At 40.6% G+C, this 21,463-nt stretch overlaps 1 protein-coding gene across 1 annotated transcript in view; it reads right to left on the bottom strand.

Annotated features, from left to right (window-relative positions):
* The window catches only part of cacna1ea (calcium channel, voltage-dependent, R type, alpha 1E subunit a), a gene marked incomplete at both ends in the record, with an annotated part of 104,782 nt that extends 89,827 nt beyond the window's left edge, over positions 1-14,955 (bottom strand). The window contains one exon of the mRNA XM_079996616.1: positions 14,465-14,955. Coding sequence (XP_079852742.1) covers positions 14,465-14,955 — 491 coding nt within the window. The remainder of the gene's footprint in view (positions 1-14,464) is intronic.
* Between the last annotated feature and the right edge of the window lie 6,508 nt (positions 14,956-21,463).

Here is a 21,463-nt window from a genome sequence, read left to right as displayed (position 1 = left end):
CAACAAGTAGCTGGACATGCTCGGTCCGCTCCTTCGAGACTTTTCCGAGGTCAAAGCTAGCCTTGACTTTGTGCATCCCACTGTTGGTGAGATGCAAAAAGACAATGTGGATCTAAAAATCTCCTTGAAGTGTCTCACTTGGAAAAATTAAAAAAATTAAATAATGAAAGAGACCTTCCTGGATATACAATCCAGAAGTATGCGGGACAACCTCATCTTTTCTGGGATCCCAGAGAACAACACAGAGTCACCAGAAAACATGGTGAAAGACTTCCTCCACACTGCCCTGAAACTCCCTATGGACACCGTGAAGCAGATCACCTTCCACTGGATTCACCGATTTGGACACCGCATGGGGAACCATCCCCACTCCATCAGGGCTAAATTTGAATACTTCAAGCACAAGGAGCTGGTTAAATTTAAAGGACAGGAGCTGAAAGGAACCAGGCAGAAGGGTAAACGGGTATCGCTGGTTGCTCATAAACGATATATAGACGGTCTGTTATTCCGAGACTCCTCCACCACACCCTGGTTATTGTGATAATTATGTATGTAATCTGGTAATTCTGGTAATTATATATGCAAGATGTAGAAATTAGCATGCTATCTATGTCAGGTTTTAAAATATTGCTCACTCTCATCATCTCACCTTCCTAACCCCCCCCCCCCCCACACTACTCTCATCATCTCACCTCCCTAATCCCTCCCTCCCTACTTCTCCCATCACTCTCACTCTATTCAGTCAATTACTATCTGTATGTCTAACTCTGCAATTTTCTATGTCTATCTTTGTCTATTTGTCATTTGTTTGTGTAGATATGTTTCCCTACAAACGTCCTGCAATACTAGGACAGTAAAAAGGAATGTAAAGGAGGAAAACTCAGACTTATCTATGGGAAAACATGGGCACGGTTGTATAGCTATTGCCAATGACACCTATTAAGTTTGTTAGTTGGAAAGTGAGAGGCTTGGGCTCACCAGATAAACATAACATTCTAAGTCACCTCACCAGGATGAGTCCCAGCTTCTGTCTACAGCAAGAAACACACCTCACTGTATCCGAGCACCACAAACTCAAAGCTAAATGGGTTAATCATCTGATTAACCCATTTAGCTTTGAGTTTGTGGTTTTCTGCATCATGCAACTAAAAAAAAGAACTGTTTCTATATTGATCAATAATAGTATCCCATCATAAACATATCCCATATCAGACAGAGAAGGGCGATACATAATGATTAACAAAATTTTAGGTAACATCAAATTAACCCTAGCTAATATTTATACCCCCAATGCAGACGACCAAATTTCTTTCACAATATATTTTTAAAACTCTTAGAATTCTCTGATTCAATTATCATACTGGGAGGAGACTAAGACCGTTTAGACCGTTCACAAATCAGAAATTATCACAAGACCTGGCATTCATCAGACACTATAAAACAATATATGAGTGATCTTGCTCTTGGCAATTGTTGGCAATCAAATAATCCACGTAATAGAGAGAACACATTTTATTCACCATCCCACCAAAGCTTCTCTAGAATCAAGTTATTTGTGACAAGTAACTCTGTGGAAGGAGTACTTTGAGGAGATGATGAATGAAGAAAATGAGAGGGAGAGAAGAGTGGATGATGTGGGGATAGTGGATCAAGAAGTGCAGCAAATTAGAAAGGATGAGGTGAGAACAGCATTAAAGAAGATGAAGAGTGGAAAGGCAGCTGGCCCAGATGACATACCTGGGGAAGCATGGAAATGTTTAGGTGAGATAGCAGTGATGTTCCTAACGAGACTGTTTAACACCATCCTGGAAAGGGAGAGGATGCTGAAGGAGAGGAGAAGAAGTGTACTGGTACCCATCTTCAAAAAGAAGCCTACTGGTACCCATCTTCAAGAATCAGGGAGATGTACAGAGCTGTAGTAACTACAGGGGAATAAAGTTGATCAGCCACAGGACTTAGGAGTGGAGGTGGAGAAGGGGGATGAGTTCAATTCCTTGGGGTCGACCATCCAAAGCAGCAGAGAGTGCGGGAGAGAGGTGAAGAAGAGTTGGGATGCTCTGCAGGCTTCCGGCTTCTCTGGGGGCCTGGGATCCTCTGTGGCTGCAGGGCGGGGTGCTTGGGGTTTTCCTGCAGCCCTGGGGTGTCTATGCAGCTGCGGAGCTCGGTGGGACTTAGGGGCCCTTTCCACTGCTTGGAGGCGCCACGACATAATACCGACCAGAACCATTTGGGATAAGTCCTGTACACTCACCGGTGGACACCTCACACACACACACACACACACACACACACACACACACACACACACACACACACACACACACACACACACACACACACACACATACAGGCATGCACACACACACACACATACAGGCACGCACCCCAGCATCCTCTTGGTTACATCCCTCTCCTTTCCTCCCTCATTTACTGCCATAACTATGACAGGAAGAGGTCACATGCCCAATTGCTGCTCCAGTTTTACTGGACTGAATTAACTTTTCAATACATGTTGTCGTCCGATGTTTATGTTTTCTGTATAAATGTTGATCGGTTCTAAATGGCTTGATTTTAATCTTTTACTCTCTGATTAATGTTTAAATCTTTTACTTTCTAATGCGGTGTTGTACAACACTTTGAGTTGCATTTATTGTTGGAAAGGTGCTATATAAATAAATGTTTAATTACTTACTTACTTACTTACTTACTTACTTACTTACTTATGTTTAATTGTCTCACCCGTGGTGAATCTCCCCATCTTGGAGTAGTGATTAGTTGTTTAAAGACCCAAACATGGAAAAATTATTTTCCAAAGAGGGGGATTGATGGCGGTTCTGTATAACAAAAATCCTACAGGTCATCCACAGGACAGAGTTATTGCAGCAGTTCAATTCAGTTGCAGAATTAATCAAGAGTTGCATTGAAGGCTGAGAAGTTGAACTCCACTTGCAGACTAACTCTGTCCTAGAAGCAATAGCATACAAATACTCCGTGTTGTCTGCCCAGCATGCTGACAGCACAGGTTATAAAATATATATATATTTGTAAGTTATAAAATGGCCTTTGGACAAAGAGATCACTTTGCCCCTTCATTCAGACGGAGGCAATATTTATATTTAATATTTATATATATATCTATAAGAATATTTTTTTTGTTCAGGTGTCTCATTTAAATGTTCACAAAATTTTGCATTTTTGAACTTCATAATTCTTTATCATGTACAATCATTTACACAGACTTATCATATAACAACACACAAGATTAGCATCCAATGAAAGATACGCTAAAGACACAGGAGGCCCTTCATTTTACACACTGTGTGGGGAGTGTGTGTAATGTAAAATAAAATTAAAACCATGGTTAGATTATTGCACATTATTAGTGGGCATTAAAAAGTCGCCAAATCCACTATCAACAAGGAACAGTACAGCTGTTTTCAGCCACGATAATTAGATCTTTTTGAACTAATAAATGCAATCACAAGGTGAACATTACCAAAGAGATCTTTAAGGCGAACCCAAATTTTAGAACTCAGATTTCAGAGTTTCTTACTGTCTGTGATGGCTTCCTGACATCGGTAGTTGGCACAATTGCAAGATGTGAATCTGTCATTGTTTTTTGAAACAAATTATTGTTCATTGTGATCTAATGTGAGGAGGATCGCTCCCTATGAAAACAAAGCAATGATTTTTAAGTCAAGTGAACACACACACACACACACACACACACACACACACACACACACACACACACACACACACATACACAGACACACACACAGACACACACACTATCCAATTTGCCCTGGAAGCCGACCCTGAACCCAGGTGAACACCGGTAATCGTTTCACAACCGCTGATTGACAGAATAAGTGAATGACTTCTTGAAAGATTTGCTGAATGGCCATAGAAAAATAACACCTGTCTGTCTCAGGGAGATAGTCACAGCTCATCAGGCTCAGAACAAGCCGATGTGAGATGCCCTCTTAGGGCAGCGGCGTGCTGCCGTACTTTCGCAGGTTACGCTCTCTGGAATGAACAACACTGATGGAAGCGGACAGGTCGAGGCCAGAGGTGCTTTCTGGGCAAAATGCAGCATCTTGCGCAGATATCGTACCGCTTGATCTGAGGAAGCTGGTTAAGATTAAAGTGCTCTGTATCCTTGTAGCTCTAGCACCTTAGAGAATTTGCGAAATGAAAGCTTTCATCTTGTGTATCGACAGTGAACAGATCATCCTAAATTCCCTGCTAAGTCATTGAATATTGAAATCAATATCTTTATGGAAATGTAAAGATTGGGAAATGGGGAACGACAGATGGGAAATTAAACACACAATGCATCCATTGAACTCTGTCGTCTTTTTCCGATCAAAAGGTCTACCAAGGCCGTAAGAAGTCACTTTCACCACATCCACTAATAATAGAATAGAAGAACTTCAGGTGTATTAGCCAATCGGTGTTCTTAGGTATTCTTTGTCATTTAGCAACCTCACACTGTTTGGGGACTTCTTATTTTTAAACGGTAAATACTCGAGTCTTACAGTGATGATTCAGGGATGTGTTGAAAGATCCATTATGATTTTTTCTTTCTCAGTTGTCCTCATAAGGCTCTGTGATGGGAGCAAAGAAACAGTGACAAGATTGAAGGCATAATCAAAGCGTTAAAATAAAAACAACTGCACCATTAAATCGGCATTGGCGAGGAAAAAAACTCTCAAAGTAGTGTACATTTGTGCTAGTGGATAAATAATTGGGTTTGCGCCTGATGGGCAAGAAATCTAAGCATTGGCATCACCGCAAACAGGCAATTTCCTCACTGCAGATGTGAGGTGATAGACTTTTATAGATTGCCAACAGCAGAAACTGTGTGCTGTGCTTGGGTGTGATCCGCAGAGATGAAGATCACAGAGTGTGTCTGAACCTGTGAGTAATCCTTCTGCAAACAGTAGCTATGCCGGTGCTGGACACACACACAGACACACACACACACACACACACACACACACACAGGCAGGTCAACAGTGACTACACAAATTAAACTGGTTGATGTTTCCATTCTTCATCCCTGACCGCTGAGTCCTGCGGCACTTCCAGAATACATCAGCAATGAAGAATCACATGAATTGTTGATTTGACATCCTTCAATATGTCTTCAGTGTGTGTGTGTGTGTGTGTGTGTGTGTGTGTGTGTGTGTGTGTGTGTGTGTGTGCGTGCTTGTGCGTGTGCGTGTGCCTGTGCGTGTGCGTGTGTCTGTTTGTCTGCATTCGTCCATGAATTTGTCTAAGGGATTCAATGTGTGTATGTCCAAGTGTATGTGTAAGTCTGTGCGTGTCTTGTGTCAACACAGCAGCCCAGGGACCATGACAACTGAGAGAAAGTATGTTTGGTCATGAAACCGCTGATGAATCATTCATGGGATTTGGCAAAGTGATACTGCTAAAAAGGTGACAAATCCACCCTTTCTTTAAATACAGTCAATATGAGCTTCACCCTGTTTCACCATGGCCACACATACTCCTGCCTCCTTGGAAAAGTATGTTTTTTGGACAAGATTATTTATATTGCTTGCACAGTGAACCAAATTTTTAGAAACTCCTTTTACTACGGATTGGTAACACGATACCTTCCAGAGTTGATGTATTCCATTCGATTCCAAGCTGCCGCCACTCGAGGTGTTGAGCACAATAGTGGAATGAGTCAGACAGGTGGCAGACGTTCAATAAAATGCTCTTTTGGTGACCTTACCATTCCATTCATGCTTCTCACCGCTCATGAAAATTGGTCATCTCGAATGTTGTCAAATTTGTGAAGTGTGTGTGTGTGTGTGTGTGTGTGTGTGTGTGTGTGTGTGTGTGTGTGTGTGCGTGTGTATGTGTGTGTGTGGGGGGGGTTGCTTCTCTTGAATGAGGAAAGAGCATGCCATTTTACTGAAGAGGTTTTGGGGCACTGTCACTGTATGTTGTATTTTTCCTCCTCTTGTACCTTCTGCACAAGCTTCAGCGGTGACAGTGGTTTTCCATCTCTAATTCATAGAAACTGCACACGCTGTACACAAGTCTGCTAGGCTCAAACTCTTCCAGTGTCACACTAGAAAACTATGTTGTTACTTACATTTTATTTGATTGAGAAATAACTATTTGTTTGTCATATTTGATTGTTCCATAAAAACCTCTAAACCCACAATCAAATTTTAATCTTTACAATTGACCTCAGTCCTTTTAGTCAAGTTGTTCTTACATGTGGTTTAGCAGCTACAAATGATTCACTTCATCTCTAATTTGATAACTTACAGAGGACTTCATCAAGAACTAGCCAGGGCGGATTACCTCTTTATTGTAGTGGTAAAGGTTTAACGTAGTAAAAATATTAGACATAAGAGTGCTGTCATTGAAAGTGTTGTCATTACTTAGTCAAGTCAATTGCCTCTGTATCATTAAATGACTGTGTGAAAACATTGAACTACTGCCAGTGATCGGCTTTTAGATTCTTGATTTTTGATTCTCCAACAACATTTGAAGACCTCAGGGGAGGTGGGGTTCATTTAACCACATCACAGTACAATTCATTTTAAGTAATCTTTTATGAATATACACTTTATAGAGCGTTTCCCTCATGTATTATGCATTTTGCTATGCTACAAACTCAGTGGGAGGAGGATATCAATTCCAAAAGTGTTTAATGAAAGACACAGCGGAACAAAATCTCCTCGTCTGTTACAACAAAGATGACTTGGATCGGGTGTTAATAGTGAAGAAATGTTTGAGGCCATAAAGTTTTGTTCTTGGTGTAAAAATGGTCATAAAACATGTTCCTCTTTCCAGAAAAGCTGATATTGGGCTCCTTTGAATGAATATTAATAGACTTTTATGTGCTGGGCAATATGAACACTATTATAAAACCCCCATAAAAAGTATTTCATCTTGTCTAGGAAAGAATATTACCCCATCCCTAAACTTAACTCAACTAAATCGAGCAATGGAGCATCGCTTCACATGGGAGTTCATGTTTAATACAAATGTAATTTATCTTTTAAATATTTTCTTGGCCATGGCAATAATATTTATCATTTCATGTGCATCCTGAATAACCACTTTCAAAATAGAAATGCTCTACGGTTTAAATTTGAACAGACAATGAAATGGTTGCATATTGAAAAAGTATTGAAAACGCTGTTGCCACGGTCCAGCTTTTATCAATTCAATGTCCTCTCAATTTACGACAATAGCTGTTTATTTGTTCAAGTGAATGGCAAATTCATATCTCCACGGCGAGGCAAAAACGTAAGGTCTGAAGGATTTTCTCACTGCACGTAACACACCGCCAGCTTTTTTGCATCACTCCTTTTCATGATGTTGCGGATAATGCTCGGCTGTGTGCTGAAGTGCAGTTCCAATTAAAATAGAGGACAGCCGCCCTGCTATTGTTATTGAGTGCAGAGGAAACTAACGGCCTGTTAAGCCAACGAAGAAAGATGTTTTTATTTGATGTGCTCCAAGCTCCGTGACATTGGTGACGTCATTGGTCGGGAGAGGGATATATTAACCATACTTCTCCAGACAGCAAACACACACACACACACACACACACACACACACACACACACACACACACACACACACACACACACGGTAGTCAGATGATAACCGTTAGTAATTCCCAGAACACAGTGAACACGTTTGGGGTTCAGCCTGATGCAGTAGAGAGTCCCTCATGCTTTCACCAGGAAGTCAGGAGGTTCACGCCATGAGTCTCGTGTAATGACTCATGTATTCAGCATGTGCTGCTATTAGCTCAGCCACTGTGAAAGCCTGAACCCGTTGCCATGCTTTGACAAGTTTAAGTTAGCTATTACTCCCACGCTGCCTCCGTATTACACCTTCTTCTCTTTGTTCAGATCCTGTGGTTTAATCTTGGGGATGAGGTGGTGTTCCTGGCCTAATTTGGGAGAAGAAAAAAACAAAACTATCCTTACTTTGGTATCAGCAGAAACATAGACAATGTCAACCTGGCTTTGGGTCTGAGATGTGATGGACGTTGCTTGAAGTCTATACATGATAGATAGCATATAGAAATTCCGATTGGAAAATGTAAATTAATATGCAGCCAAACACATGGACATACTGAACTTTCATCTGCGATCATATTATCATGCCACACACACACACACACACACACACACACACACACACACACACACACACACACACACACACACGCACACACAAATATCCACCACTACACATTACACAGGTAGCATTTCTTTCTTTGCTGCTCTGTATATTTTCAATGAATTCCCTTTTTCCTCAGGGCTTGAATGAATATGTGTATATGTGCATCCAACTTGGTTTGATCAGGTGCATCTTAATCTGTTTACAGTTTTGCTTATCACACCCTGTGTATTACACATTATTACTAACGGTTATCATCTGACTACCGTGTGTGTGTGTGTGTGTGTGTGTGTGTGTGTGTGTGTGTGTGTGTGTGTGTGTGTGTGTGTGTGTGTGTGTGTGTGTGTGTGTGTGTGTGTGTGTGTGTGTGTATTTGTGTTTATGTATGTGGACACACAAACAGAACTTTTGTACAAAAGTAATAAAAATTTGTCATAAAGTTAAGCTGGATGATCACTGTCCTCACTGCTTTCATCCTCAAGGTCGAAAGCAGTCCAAAACATCTAGGGGCGATTGAGAGACTACTGCGACTGCTAAACCTACGCAAAGCAAGCATCTAATTCTCAAAGGGTGAACTGCACCCCTAACTGTGCTGCCATGCAAATAGCGTCACGACAAAATTGGCCCGTTTCGATGCTAATGGACCTCGTTGCAAAAAACTTCCAATTCACAAACACCAGCGCTAATAGCTACATGCACTTATAATGAAATTATATCTGTAGAGAGCTGGAGCAGACAAGAAAAAAGCCAGCGGTGCCTCTCAGAGCATACCTGTCAATATTGGGATTTCGAAAAAAGGGAAATTTAAACTTTAAATACAAAGAACAAACACGCTGTGTCTGTCTATGTATGACTGTGGGGGGAGGGAGGAGAGGAAACGGGGTTCAAGTTCATTGTTATAATTTGCATAAGTTCATACAATTGGGGAGGAGGTGCCCAGGATAGTGTGGAAGGAGAGGAGAGAGGGAAGTGAGGCGAGCGACTGCTGTGAGTGGTAGGAGAGAGAGTGTCTGAAGAGGAGTCCGTAATAAAAAATGGCCACGGCCATCCAAGGGGGTTACTTTTCGGACTGGACACCTCAACCCCGGTGTAGTTTTGGTCTCGCAACAGGTAATAAAAGGGGCTTCGGCTTGACACGGAGGTGGTCGACCAAGCCACACGTCACAGTATCATTAAACTGTGTGTTTAAATGGCTGTTGTTTTCAATATTCCCTGTTCTCTCTAGGACAACACTGACGCATCTGGGACGCTTCACCACATAACAGGTGGAGCCAGTGGAAAGCCACACTGCGTACCACGCCTGTATGCTGCGCCAATGCGTACAGTCGACTTCCACCATCAGTGTTTGGCCTGCACTGAAAAAATGAACTTTGTGGGAGAGTAAAATATACTAAATTAACTGTCATAATTTCTAAATTGCAATATGAGAAGATATTGCAAGATTCAATGAGAACTAGAATTTCTTAAATAACATTTTTATATATACACATTTTATTCACGTTATAAATGAACTGTGTGGGAAGAGTACGTTTTATTAGAGATTTACTCATACTAAGATTCAGTGAGAACTAGAATTTCTTAAGTAATTTTTTTTATATGTACACATTTTATTTATGTAATTAATGAACTGTGATGGAAGCCTAAGTTTTATTATAGATTTACTCATACTATTTAAGTGTTTCATGGTCACTGCACATAAGCCTAAAAATACAAACTACATTTTAATCTAAAAGTATAGTATGTCTGAATCTGCGCATCTCCGTGGGTCCGCAATCAGAGACACAACAAGGGCACATTGCACTCGGCAACAAAACTTTATGGGCGTGTTTACACTGTCATATCATTAGCGTAATATCTTTTGTGTATTGGATGTTGAGACGCCACAGATAGCGGGTGCAATTGATGTGCAACTGATGCTGCTATTAGCCGATGCAATCCATTCTTTGTGAATTTGTTCGTCACCAGAAGTCATTGATGTCTTCTCCATTTGAGGTCATTGAAACGCCGGATCAATGCTGTCTGATTACTGTCATTACAGGCATGTGAGGCCAGTTCTAAATACTGTTATTTCATCACTTCTTTCCGAGTGGCTGTCCTGGTTCCACGTCACCTCATGGATGCCACTGAAAACATGCAAATTCGCATAGAAACATGCATGTGGGTGCGTGCACACACACACACACACACACACACACACACACACACACACACACACACACACACACACACACACACACACACACACACACACACACACACACACACACACACACACACGGCAAAGCAAGGGGAATCTATCATTTTAAAGTCCTGCTGCTCCTTCAGCCACATCGACTCTCACACTCCCAAATCGTACTCAGTTTCGCTGTTTCATTAATTCTGCTCCTATTGCTATTTAAACAGCAACTTAGATCTAATTGCCTTTGAAAAACAAAAGCAGGCGCAGTGTGTGGCCCATGGTGAAGGTTAGGTATCTACGTATGGCACTAAAGGGTAGTGAGATGATTTTATTCGTGGTAGTAATGTCTTGACTTTTCAGATAATGGCACTCTCAGCGGCTGCAGCATGTATTTATGCTTGTTAATGTTAACTGTATCAGTCAGAGCCAGGAAAAGGAATACCAGCTATGACCAATCATCTGTACAGGCCTTGGCACTGTGTAATCAAATAGATTCACCAACGTCAAATGAGGCTAGCCTCCCAAATAAAACAGTACAAAGTACAATTCATATTTGAACTGCTTTCAAATGTTCATGGGATTTTACTAGTAAATTCATATTGAATATTTACTTGCCAAAGCAAAATCTCTTAGGCAACCGTTACTGTGCCATATGGTCATGAGCAATAAAAGGACAACTGAATGACTTCATTTATCCTGCTCAGTAGCTAAGTTTGGGTGTACCAAGCAGCCTCCCAGGATTAGAGCTTGCAATGGCAAAAAAGTGCATGCATGCACACAAGTTTAGAGTAAATGACCAAATCATTTGATTACTTAATGAGGTAAACTATCAAAAGCAATCAAACAGATGATATAACAGTTTTGATATAGAAGTTTGAGAAAAAAACATGAATATCCATATTGGTAACACACTTTATTCAACATGACAGGTTCCATTCCCCTTCACCTGGGAGGACTTAGTACTGTAGTTCACTTTCTTGCTATTACCTATATTACTGTATGACACTTTTATTAGCAATGCTGCAATACTGTTAACTTTACTTACTGTGGACTAACTGCTACTACAGTAAATGCCATACTGGGTTCACTACTAGTAAACTGTTTGCTTCCCCCTCTTCCCCGGTCATTTTTCTCATAAAGCAGAGACACTGTTGAGCATTGCATGTGGCATCTGGTGCCTGTTGCGAAGAGAGGGAGGGCTGGGACCTTGAGGGAGAGGGAACTTCATAGGGGGGCGTTGGAGGGGAGGAAGGCTTTGCAGTTGAGGGAGATGGGGGCGTCAGAGGGTGCCAACACCCCTGCAGGTGATGCCCCTGCAGTTGGTAGCTTAAGGGGTTAAACAAGGCGGGGAATTACTATGCTAATCAGCCAGATATCTACAGTGCCGCAGGAACTTAATAAATACACATACACTCGTGTTAACCCGTGTGTGCGCCTACTTGCACACCTTTCAGACATAAAGGTCTGGCACCTGATCTGAGCCGGTGGGGCCTATTAACTCAGGCTCTTATGCACACTTTGAAAATATTACAGAATGTTAAAAAAAAAAGTTTATCTAAGCAGACAGCATTTACTGTTCATCAACTTAAGCATAGAGCAGCCATGCTAAGCACGGTGGGTTAAAACAACGTCTGTGAGAATCTGGGTTTGGGTCGGGATTTAAATCTGGCAATACCAGTGGGATGTTAAAGTGCGCTTGGTCAGGTTGGGTCTCACAGTCCCAGGTACAGGCTCAGTTTCATCTCTGTGCAGGCCTCAATTAAGGCCTGGCTTTAGGATATTATACTGGCCAATGTGGGCCTTGAAACAGTGTTTAAATGCATACAGTATGTCATATTGGAAAACAACAAGTAGCAGACCCACTGCCACTCATTGTGTGCATTTACAATTCTTGACATGATAGCATTCAGTCACATTAACTGAAAAAAATCATGCATCACTAATCAGCTTTTAAACTGAATGGGATGAAGACAGAGACAGATTTTTTTTGATTCTCCCAGTTAAGTTTGTCTTTTATATTAATTAACCATTCAGAGCAATGTAAAATCTGACATTGTGCAGCATAGTAAAAACAAATAACTTAACTTGAAACTAATAGGTTTCTGGAGATAAACCATGTTATAAGCATGCAGATGCATTCAATGTATCTTTGATTTTATGTTTTACGCTTCATTCTCCTTGATATGTAAATATTTTGAAAGCCACCAGTTTACACGATAAAAAAGGTGTCAACTGTGAGAGCCTGACAACCATAAGAGTTAAACCATTAGGGCAAACAAACTGAACCATCAACACTTGTAGCTCAAACAATAGAGGTCATTGTAGTAAGGATGGGATGTGACTTTTCTCAATATACACCAATCAGCCACAACATTAAAACCACTGACAGGTGAAATGAATAACATTGCTAATCTCGTTCCAGTGGGACCTGTCAATGGGAGGGATGTATTAGGCAGCAAGTGCGCAGTCAGTTCTTGAAGTTGATGTGTTGGAAGCAGGAAAAATGGGCAAGCATAAGGATCTGAGTGACTTTGACAAGGAACCAATTGTGATGGGTGGAAGAGTGGGTCAGACCATCTCCAAAACAGCAGGTCTTGTGGGGTGTCCTATGGGCTCAATGGCACACGTGGGCCGCAGAGTGCCCATGCTGACCCCTGTCCACCGCTGAAAGCGCCTGGACCACGGAGCAATGAAAGAAGGTGGCCTGGTCTGATGAATCAGGTTTTCTTTTACATCATGTTGATGGCACAGGGATGCACTGTGGGAAGAAGGTAAGCCGGCAGAGGCAGTGTGATTCTCTGGGCAATGTTCTACCGGGAAACCTTGGGTCCTGGCATTTATGTGGATGTTACTTTGACACATATCATCTACATCTTACAGCAGGATAAGGCACCCTGCCACACTGCAAAGCTTGTTCAGGAATGGTTTGAGGAACATGACAAAGAGTTCAAGGTGTTGACTTGGCCTCCAAATTCCCAAGATCTGAATCCTATCGAGCATCTGTGGGATGTGCTGGAACAACAATCCTGATCCATTGGGGCCCTACCTCGCAACTTACAGGACTTAAAGGATCTGCTGCTAATGTATTGGTGCCAGATACCACAAGACACCTGTTTTGGCAGCATGAGGGGGTCCTACACAATATTAGGACGGTGGTTTTAATGTTGTGGCTGATCAGTGGGAGGCCATTAAGAACAATATCTTTTACATCTGATAATTTTGAAAACATTAAAAATAAAGTACTTTTTATGCTTTTAATTGAGTGGAATGGTGAATGGCGAACTTTTGAATTAGCAGTTTTTTGAGACCAGGCAGTCCCCAGGTTACAAATGCCAGACTTACAAATGCCCACACTTACATATCAACCTCCGTAAAGCCTATTGTTTAAAAAAATCAAGTTACATACAATGGTTCGTACAAATAAATGGGTGGACCACTTTGCGCATGGATTAAAACACTACACGTTTTCAGCGGTTCATCGGCCGGAGGGAGAACAACACCATGCCATCATCACCTGTTGTGTGCATTGTGTTTTGACTTATCTTTTTTCGTGTCTTTACCCTCGTAATCATGGTTCCAAAGCGTAAATCTGATGCAAGTGATGGTGGTGCATTGAAGAAAGGGAAAACCATCACGATTGAAACAAAAATGGAAATAATAAAATAATGGGTGAAACGCCAACAAACATTGGAAAAAGGTTACAGTCGGTCAACGATCTGGACAATTATAAAGGACAAGGGGAGAGTAATGGAGCATGTCAAAGGCTCTATCTAAACAGTTAAAGAAATGTTTCTTTAATGTTTTTATACTCTCTCTCCCTCTCTCTCTCATAAATATTGTACTGTAGTTACATTTATTATTTTTATTACAGTATTATTATATTTAAGATGTTTTAGGTAAAATATATACTATATACTAAGACAAACATTTGTCTAATTGACGCTAGATGTGAACCATACATAACTGTTCCGACTTACATACAAATTAGACTTACAGACTTAAAAATGGAACTCGTTCGTAACCTGGGGACTGCCTGTATTTCTACTTTAATTTTTGGTAAAAGACAGGAGTGCACTTCATCTGATACTATATTTTAAACATCAGTTTCATACTCACTCCCACTCCTTGCGGCGTGCCTGAGGTGTGCTCTGGATCTTATGAGCCTGGTGGGCCTTGACAATGTCCCTCTGTTCAATCAGGCCCCCGCGACGTCTCTTGATCACGTTGGGACTGACCGCCGGGTCTCCATCCACACCCAGCGCCGCCCTGCTGACATTGAAGGACGAGCCCACATCCAGAGAGAGGCCCTGGCGGTTTTGGTGTGAAGGGGGAGCCTGGCTAGACATGTGTGGGAGGTAGAGAGTGTCGTAGCTGGTCGAGAGGCTCTCGGGATCCAGGAGGGGTTGGGACCCATCGGCTAGTCCTGCACGATTCTTTTGCCAGCTCTCAAAGTCCTCTGGAGGAGGATGGAGGACGTAGTGTCTGGGGGTGCTACTACCATACACCCTCCCCAGACCAACTCCACCCACTGGACTCGCTGGCCCCAAGGCATCGTGGTTCTCCGTCAGAGACTGAGAGCTGACCGAACAAGAGCCCAGTTCCAACATGGCGGAAATGTTGATGGGGGTATCTGCATAGTGCTGTGGAGAAGAAATGAGACACATTAAGTTATAGTCTAAACAAGGTCATGTCTGCATTACTGAATATAATACACGGAATTGTTCCATCAACACTAAATGCTGTTACTCAAAAGAGTCATAATAGAACAACCCTGATGTATCATTCTTAATCACTCACCGTATGTTGGTTGTCAATATATTTGTAAATATACTTTTCAAAAGCCTAGCTGATTTCAACATGAGCATTAATTTGTTCCGCTAAGCATTCAGAGGGAATTGCCAGTAGTCCAATGGTTCTCTGTGTCCTCAATTTTATTACAGTGTTGGTTTCAAGCCCTCTAGACAGCACAACCAATTAGATAAGTTGTAATGCAGTTTTCCAAACAAGTCATCATTTACAGTTTCTAGTGTTATGCTCAATGGTGTAATTAGAGAGAGGAAGAAGGGCAAAGGTAGCATTGTCTCATTAATTCCTCCCCTCATTTGATTATTAGTGATGATGAAGAGTACAGTCAAGGACCCTGTAAGTGGTTTCAGACAACTTGAGCGTGAGAAAATACATGTTTCCATGAACAGAATCCATGTCTGGGTGCCAGGGCCCAGTGAAAGTTGCCCCACTCCACCAGTTGCACGGCAGATACCGTCATGTCAGCACTACTTTGGACTTAATCAAGAAGCCTTTCAGAATAAAAGTTACAGACCTGTGTTTCCATGAGCACATTGCATAATGGTAACAAGATGAGGTCCTCACAACATTCTTTGACCCCCTTTGCATACAAATCATCAGACACACTTTCAGCACCCTGGAGGCCAATGGTTAGACTGACGACACACCAAGACACACTGCTGTTGACGTGGCCACTCTGATTGGAGATCCACTTGAGTTGATTATGGTGTCACTTGTCCAAAGAAATATTTAATCCCTCTGACTTCAAGAGGGACTGGTCTGATACTTTAGATTGTCAAAGTACTGTATTTGTGGTAAGTATATCAAATAAGAAATGCTGGAATGGTTAAAATTTCGAAAGGCAATACAGAGGACACATTTTGTTGAAAATAACCTTGACAAGGAAATGTTTCATTCAAGACAAACATCAACCCTTTTATTGTCTTTTTCTGTTTTTGAATAGTTTCAACGTTTGCGATGGGAATCAGGGAGAATCATATACATAACATATTATGACGTACCAGACCAAAAATATTTATTAATCAGTATTTGTAATTGGCGACAACCTACCTGTGCAATGACATTGCCTTAGTCAATACAATCTGATGCATTTCTGTAGTAATTCTTGTTGTATAGCAATTGTTGTCATGAGAAATACAAGGCCATGATGTTATTTTATTGTGATATTTAAAACCATTGGCGTGAGCTTGAAAGTTTTTTTAATATATATAAAATGAGTACATTGTGTAAGGTACACGATCAGCAACCATCCCATTCAACAAAATCATGAAGCAGAACCTGAAATAATATAGATTAAAAAATGGTGCATTAATCTGTTGCCGTAGTGGGTTGTAATCCATAATATATACGTTCCAGGTGCAGGGCTTGCTGCTGAGACTCATTAGTGCTGATGGAAGTGGGTCAATTGGTGTCGCTGGTTGTTACTAGCTGTTACCATTTATCAAGGCCTGGAGTACATATTGTCACCCTAAGAAATTTTAGTATCAAGGTAAATTATGTAAAGAAAATAACAGTCTTTTGAAAATCAATGTGATTATGTTCTTTAAACCCTTTATTCTGACTATAAATTCAAAGGAACAATTTTCATTAACTTTCTAAAAATATACTCTCTTTGATAAGAAGATTTCTGACTGTCCATCAGTACAAACATATTACAAAAAAATGCTGTTACTCTATTTTCTGGTGCTCCCCAGAAAATAAAATGATATAAATAAGTAAATAATTGAATAAATAAGCCAGCAGCCAGTGCAGTTTATGTTTATCATTTAGGCCTACTTATTGCAGAAACACTTACATAAGTGTTTCTATACGAACAGTCTCTATAATCCATTTTCATACAAATAATAAGGGTGTCTTTCTTTCATGCCTTTATCCCCAACAGCCAATGTATTGCATTGACTTTGACATGAAACGTAAAATCCCTCAACCACTTCAATTCAATGTTTGCGTAGATTAGGTTGTGATAATTAATAATACATCCTAACGTGTGTGAAATATGGCAGAAAGACTGGGAGAAGACTGGGCGAAAATAATGAAATCAGAACTCTTGTGGGTGACTCAGGAGGGTGGGAAAGGCTGATTAGTCCTCATTTGTAGTTATTATGTTGACAACCAAAGTCCTTTAAAAAAACCAAAACATAATTCAGCTGATTTTGATGACTCAAAATTCTATAGCCCTTAGTTGATCCAGCCGCAGTCACCCTCGGGGAAGGTTAATGGCGCATAATGATGATGCTGCGGTGGAACCTACAGAGCTGTACTAACATTGGCAAAGTGACTTTAATTGCAGCTGCTTCATAATGAATATGAGCCAACCCTCCACCTGATGCTGCCAAGTCCTGCTCCTTCCTTCCTTTCACCCAACTCTCATAAGAACTGCTATCCTTTGCAATTGAGCAAAGAGTGAGACTGAGTCTGAAAGCGCCAGTGAAATATTTATATATATAAATATATTTGTTGGACCGTTGCGATTCCTGGCATGGAGAGTTCGGTCTGAGAGGCAGCAGGAGAGACTTCCATTGATCCGCTGCTTATTCAATACATTTTACAAATTACATATTCAAAGGCTGTGTGCAAACTCCAGAATGATTATCAGACATAGGTATGGCTGTATAAATGCAGACAAAGGGCTGAAAAGCCCTGGGAAAGCATCAAATACACTGTAGTGATGGTGGCGTTTGCGTCCATGCATGTTAAAGGAGGAGGCAGCTGATGAGCCACTAAAACACAACAACTCAATCAATTGACTTGGGAAGGTTCCACATCTAGGATCAATAAAACTGATGCGCTTACAACCAACTTAACTTGGAAGGTTAATTGAGGATATTTTACGAGAAACGCAAAACATGAGAAAAAGACGATGTGCAAGAATTTAAGTAAATAACAAAACAGTTAATTGAGAAGATAACGATAAGGCTGTTCCAATGACATTTGTGTGCGCCTCCCTGTGTGACCTTCTTAACAAAATGATCTGAAATAAGAAATAAATTAGGTAGGCGGACATTTCAAACACTCAACAGTGTCTCACCACTTAATATTCATTTTGTTCCACATTAATCATTACCACAGCGGGGAACCCAGTATAATAACTGGAAGACAGAGCCATCTTCATGAGCCTCACCATAAGCAACATCTTTACTAGCAGACCCGTAGCACCAGACTAACATCACACTCTCATTAGAGAGCGATGAAAACAACAGCAGACCCAAACATCCATTGCACAGCGCTACCACTCTCCTCACTAACCACGCAATTACAGTACCAAAACCACGCACTTACAAGTGCTGGTAAATGGCAGTGCACCACTCCTGGCCAACATAAATATCTGGGGCTCTCCTTATCAGCTCCAAGTGGCTTGCTGCTGATTGAGAAACAGAGTGGTTGCTTGCTTACTGCTGTATTACTGACTCCACAGCCACCTATTGTCAGCGATTTAGGGGCAAAGGTAGTCTTGGCAAAAGGCATATCAGAATTTTGCAGGAATTGAATAACTCTCACACGCCTTTCCCAAACACCAGGTGTGTGAGAGGGGAGTAATGAGGACTGACTGAGCAGACGAGGCAGGAAGCAGGCTTCTCACACACACCTGCTACCCACGACAGCCCTCTAAGCGGTCAGATTATGCATCATATGTCACTCAAGTGGGATTTCAACAAATTCTGCGGCCAAGCATTTGTCAGGTTGTGTCGTTCTGCCTCAGCCCACTCTTTTTTACATTTACCACAGACATTAGCAGCAGGTGCAACTCCAAACCTGTTCAATATAAGCAGTGATGTCAATCTGGACTTCTAATTCTTTTTTTTTTTTTATGATTATGAGGAATATGAAAATTGGAACTGGATTAGAATAGTAATAAACATTTTAAGAATTCATTGGAGAACCTGTTGCTCGTCTATAGCTGGTCTTTATTATTCAAAAAATAATAATTATCTTTGAGAGCCAACAATAAAAATGGACTGGGAAGATAATAGAGCACAATCTCCCACATAAACAAAAGATAACTCTTTGTAAATGTCATGGGTATATTTGCTCAATCTTATTTTTGGTCAGACTATATCAAGTCTATCATTCAAGCTCTTTCTCCATCTGTTACGCACACAGGATTTGCTGAGAATGACAAAAAACTACTGTTTAACCAACAATAAAAAAGACTAGATCAGGACACCATAATCTGCACTAATGAATAACACAGAATCAAAACATGAAGTAGTCAACAGACATATTGACCATTACAACATGTGCACTGTATGCTCCTATTGTGTGCGCTGGACAATCTATGCCATAGTGTCCTTAATAGTGTTGGGTCGTTCGCAAACGGTTCATTGTTTTTAACCGAATCTTTGAGGTGAACAAAATGAACTGAATCCTCAACCAAAACGATTTGTTTGTTTGAGTATCCGCCTTCCACCAAAAGCTACTGCAAGAGGTAGTTTGTGAATGAATTGGTGAGAGAACCTTAAGAACTGGCAGAAATAGTTTGGAACTATTTCCGGCAGGGTCAGTGCCAGTTGCCAGAGCAGAAATGGGCGGTGCCACGCCAACTTTTTTTTATTTTTAGAAAGGTTAAAAATTTGGGACATTTATTATTTACCAGAAAATAAACAACGGGGAGGACAGCGAGAAAGAAGAGTAAAATACGAGAGAATCCCAGGGGTTGACAGCGATGGCATGATCCCACCTACACTTGGCAACACTGACATGTAAGTCGAAGTAAAATCTTTGTGAGATAAAATTGTTCATTACATATTTTCATTTTATATTTTTATTTTAAATAGTTCAGATTGAAATGCTATATGTATGCATTATTATTATTATTATTATTATTATTATTATTATTATTATTATTATTATCACTTATGTTATGGCCAACTTAATATTATATTTTATGTTGGCATTTCTACCGTGAGTGACCAATACTCTTGCAGTGTTTGTAGAATGCAGATTTTCAATTATAATAATAATAATAATATTATCATCATTATTATTATTATTATTATTATTATTATTATTATTAAACCAGGAAATTGTAGTGTTTAGTGTACAGATATTTGTCGGGACGCATGAGACACAGCTGGGACAATCCCAGACAGACAGTGATGTCTGGTCACTGTAGTTAACAGTCCCATGTGCTGTAGTACATTTCTTAAATAACATGTAGCCTATACCCAGACCATATTTGATTGGGGGGGAGGGGTCAAACTTGTCTAAACACAGACTTCGGCTGCAGGGAAGACTCACTGATCCACTACAAAAATGAGTCATTTGCGAATGGGAGAATAACTGGAAATCGTTCGCAATTCGGTGAACGAGTCTTTTTAGTGAACTGAATCAAAAGATTTGTGTCCCTGCAAGGAATTGGAATGCCCACCGTAACTACCTCTAACTGACATTTATTTTCCTGCAAGTCTGTTTATCTTGTGAAATGGCACTGTTGTATATTACAGTTCTATAAGGCCTTGCAGAAGGCCATGCCTGCGCCCACATCTCTATTTTAAATGTACAACTTCCAATTAAATTCAATTGTACATTTCAATGAGCAAACAGAAAGCACCAATGTCCAAATGTGAGAGGCTGAATCCATACAATGCTGCTTCTTCCTTTATACTCTGCGGGACAGAATGAAGTTCCAGGAAATACCGTGAGGGACGACTGAAGGATTACCGTCATTTCTACACACAAGCACAGTAAGACACTCGAAATAAACTAGACCCTTGTGAATGGAAAACAGGCACGTAGGTCAAAAGGAAAACAACAAAACGCTAACAGGGTCATCCAACAGCTTGAATCCAATTACTACTACGTACAACACATGCTCCATATTTTTACCTGTTGAGTAAATTGCAGGAAAACGATTTACGTAAATAACAAGGGTTCAGATGGGTTTGTAATTCGATTTTATTGATATTGGATTGCAGGACTGCCATTGGCTGCATTAAAAGCCATTGAAAGACAAATGGAACCATCACTCATTTTATGATCTCAAAAAGTGTGTGAGGAAATTAAAGGAAACTAGATGCTATGTAGTATATTTAATTTTGATTGATCTATTTATTTAGTTTTCTCGAAAGCGGGCCCTGCAAGTCCATGCAACAGATGCACAAGGCACTTCTTGACTAATGCTTGAAACATATTGTGTTTCAAACTATGGTGAGGTATAGCAAGCAACCATCAAAGCAAATAATTGTGTCCATTTCTTATAGTCGTAGTTGTATCAATTCAATAGGTTTTTAACGTTTCTGTTAAAAAATTGCAAACTTAATAAAAACAGTAAAAAAATGTAATCTATACTCATGATAAAATATGGTGCTG

This window comes from Zeus faber (genome assembly GCF_960531495.2).
Source record: "Zeus faber genome assembly, chromosome: 1".
Taxonomy (NCBI): domain Eukaryota; kingdom Metazoa; phylum Chordata; class Actinopteri; order Zeiformes; family Zeidae; genus Zeus; species Zeus faber.
The sequence above is the reverse complement of the archived record's forward strand: the minus strand, read 5'-3'. Positions and strand labels throughout refer to the sequence as shown.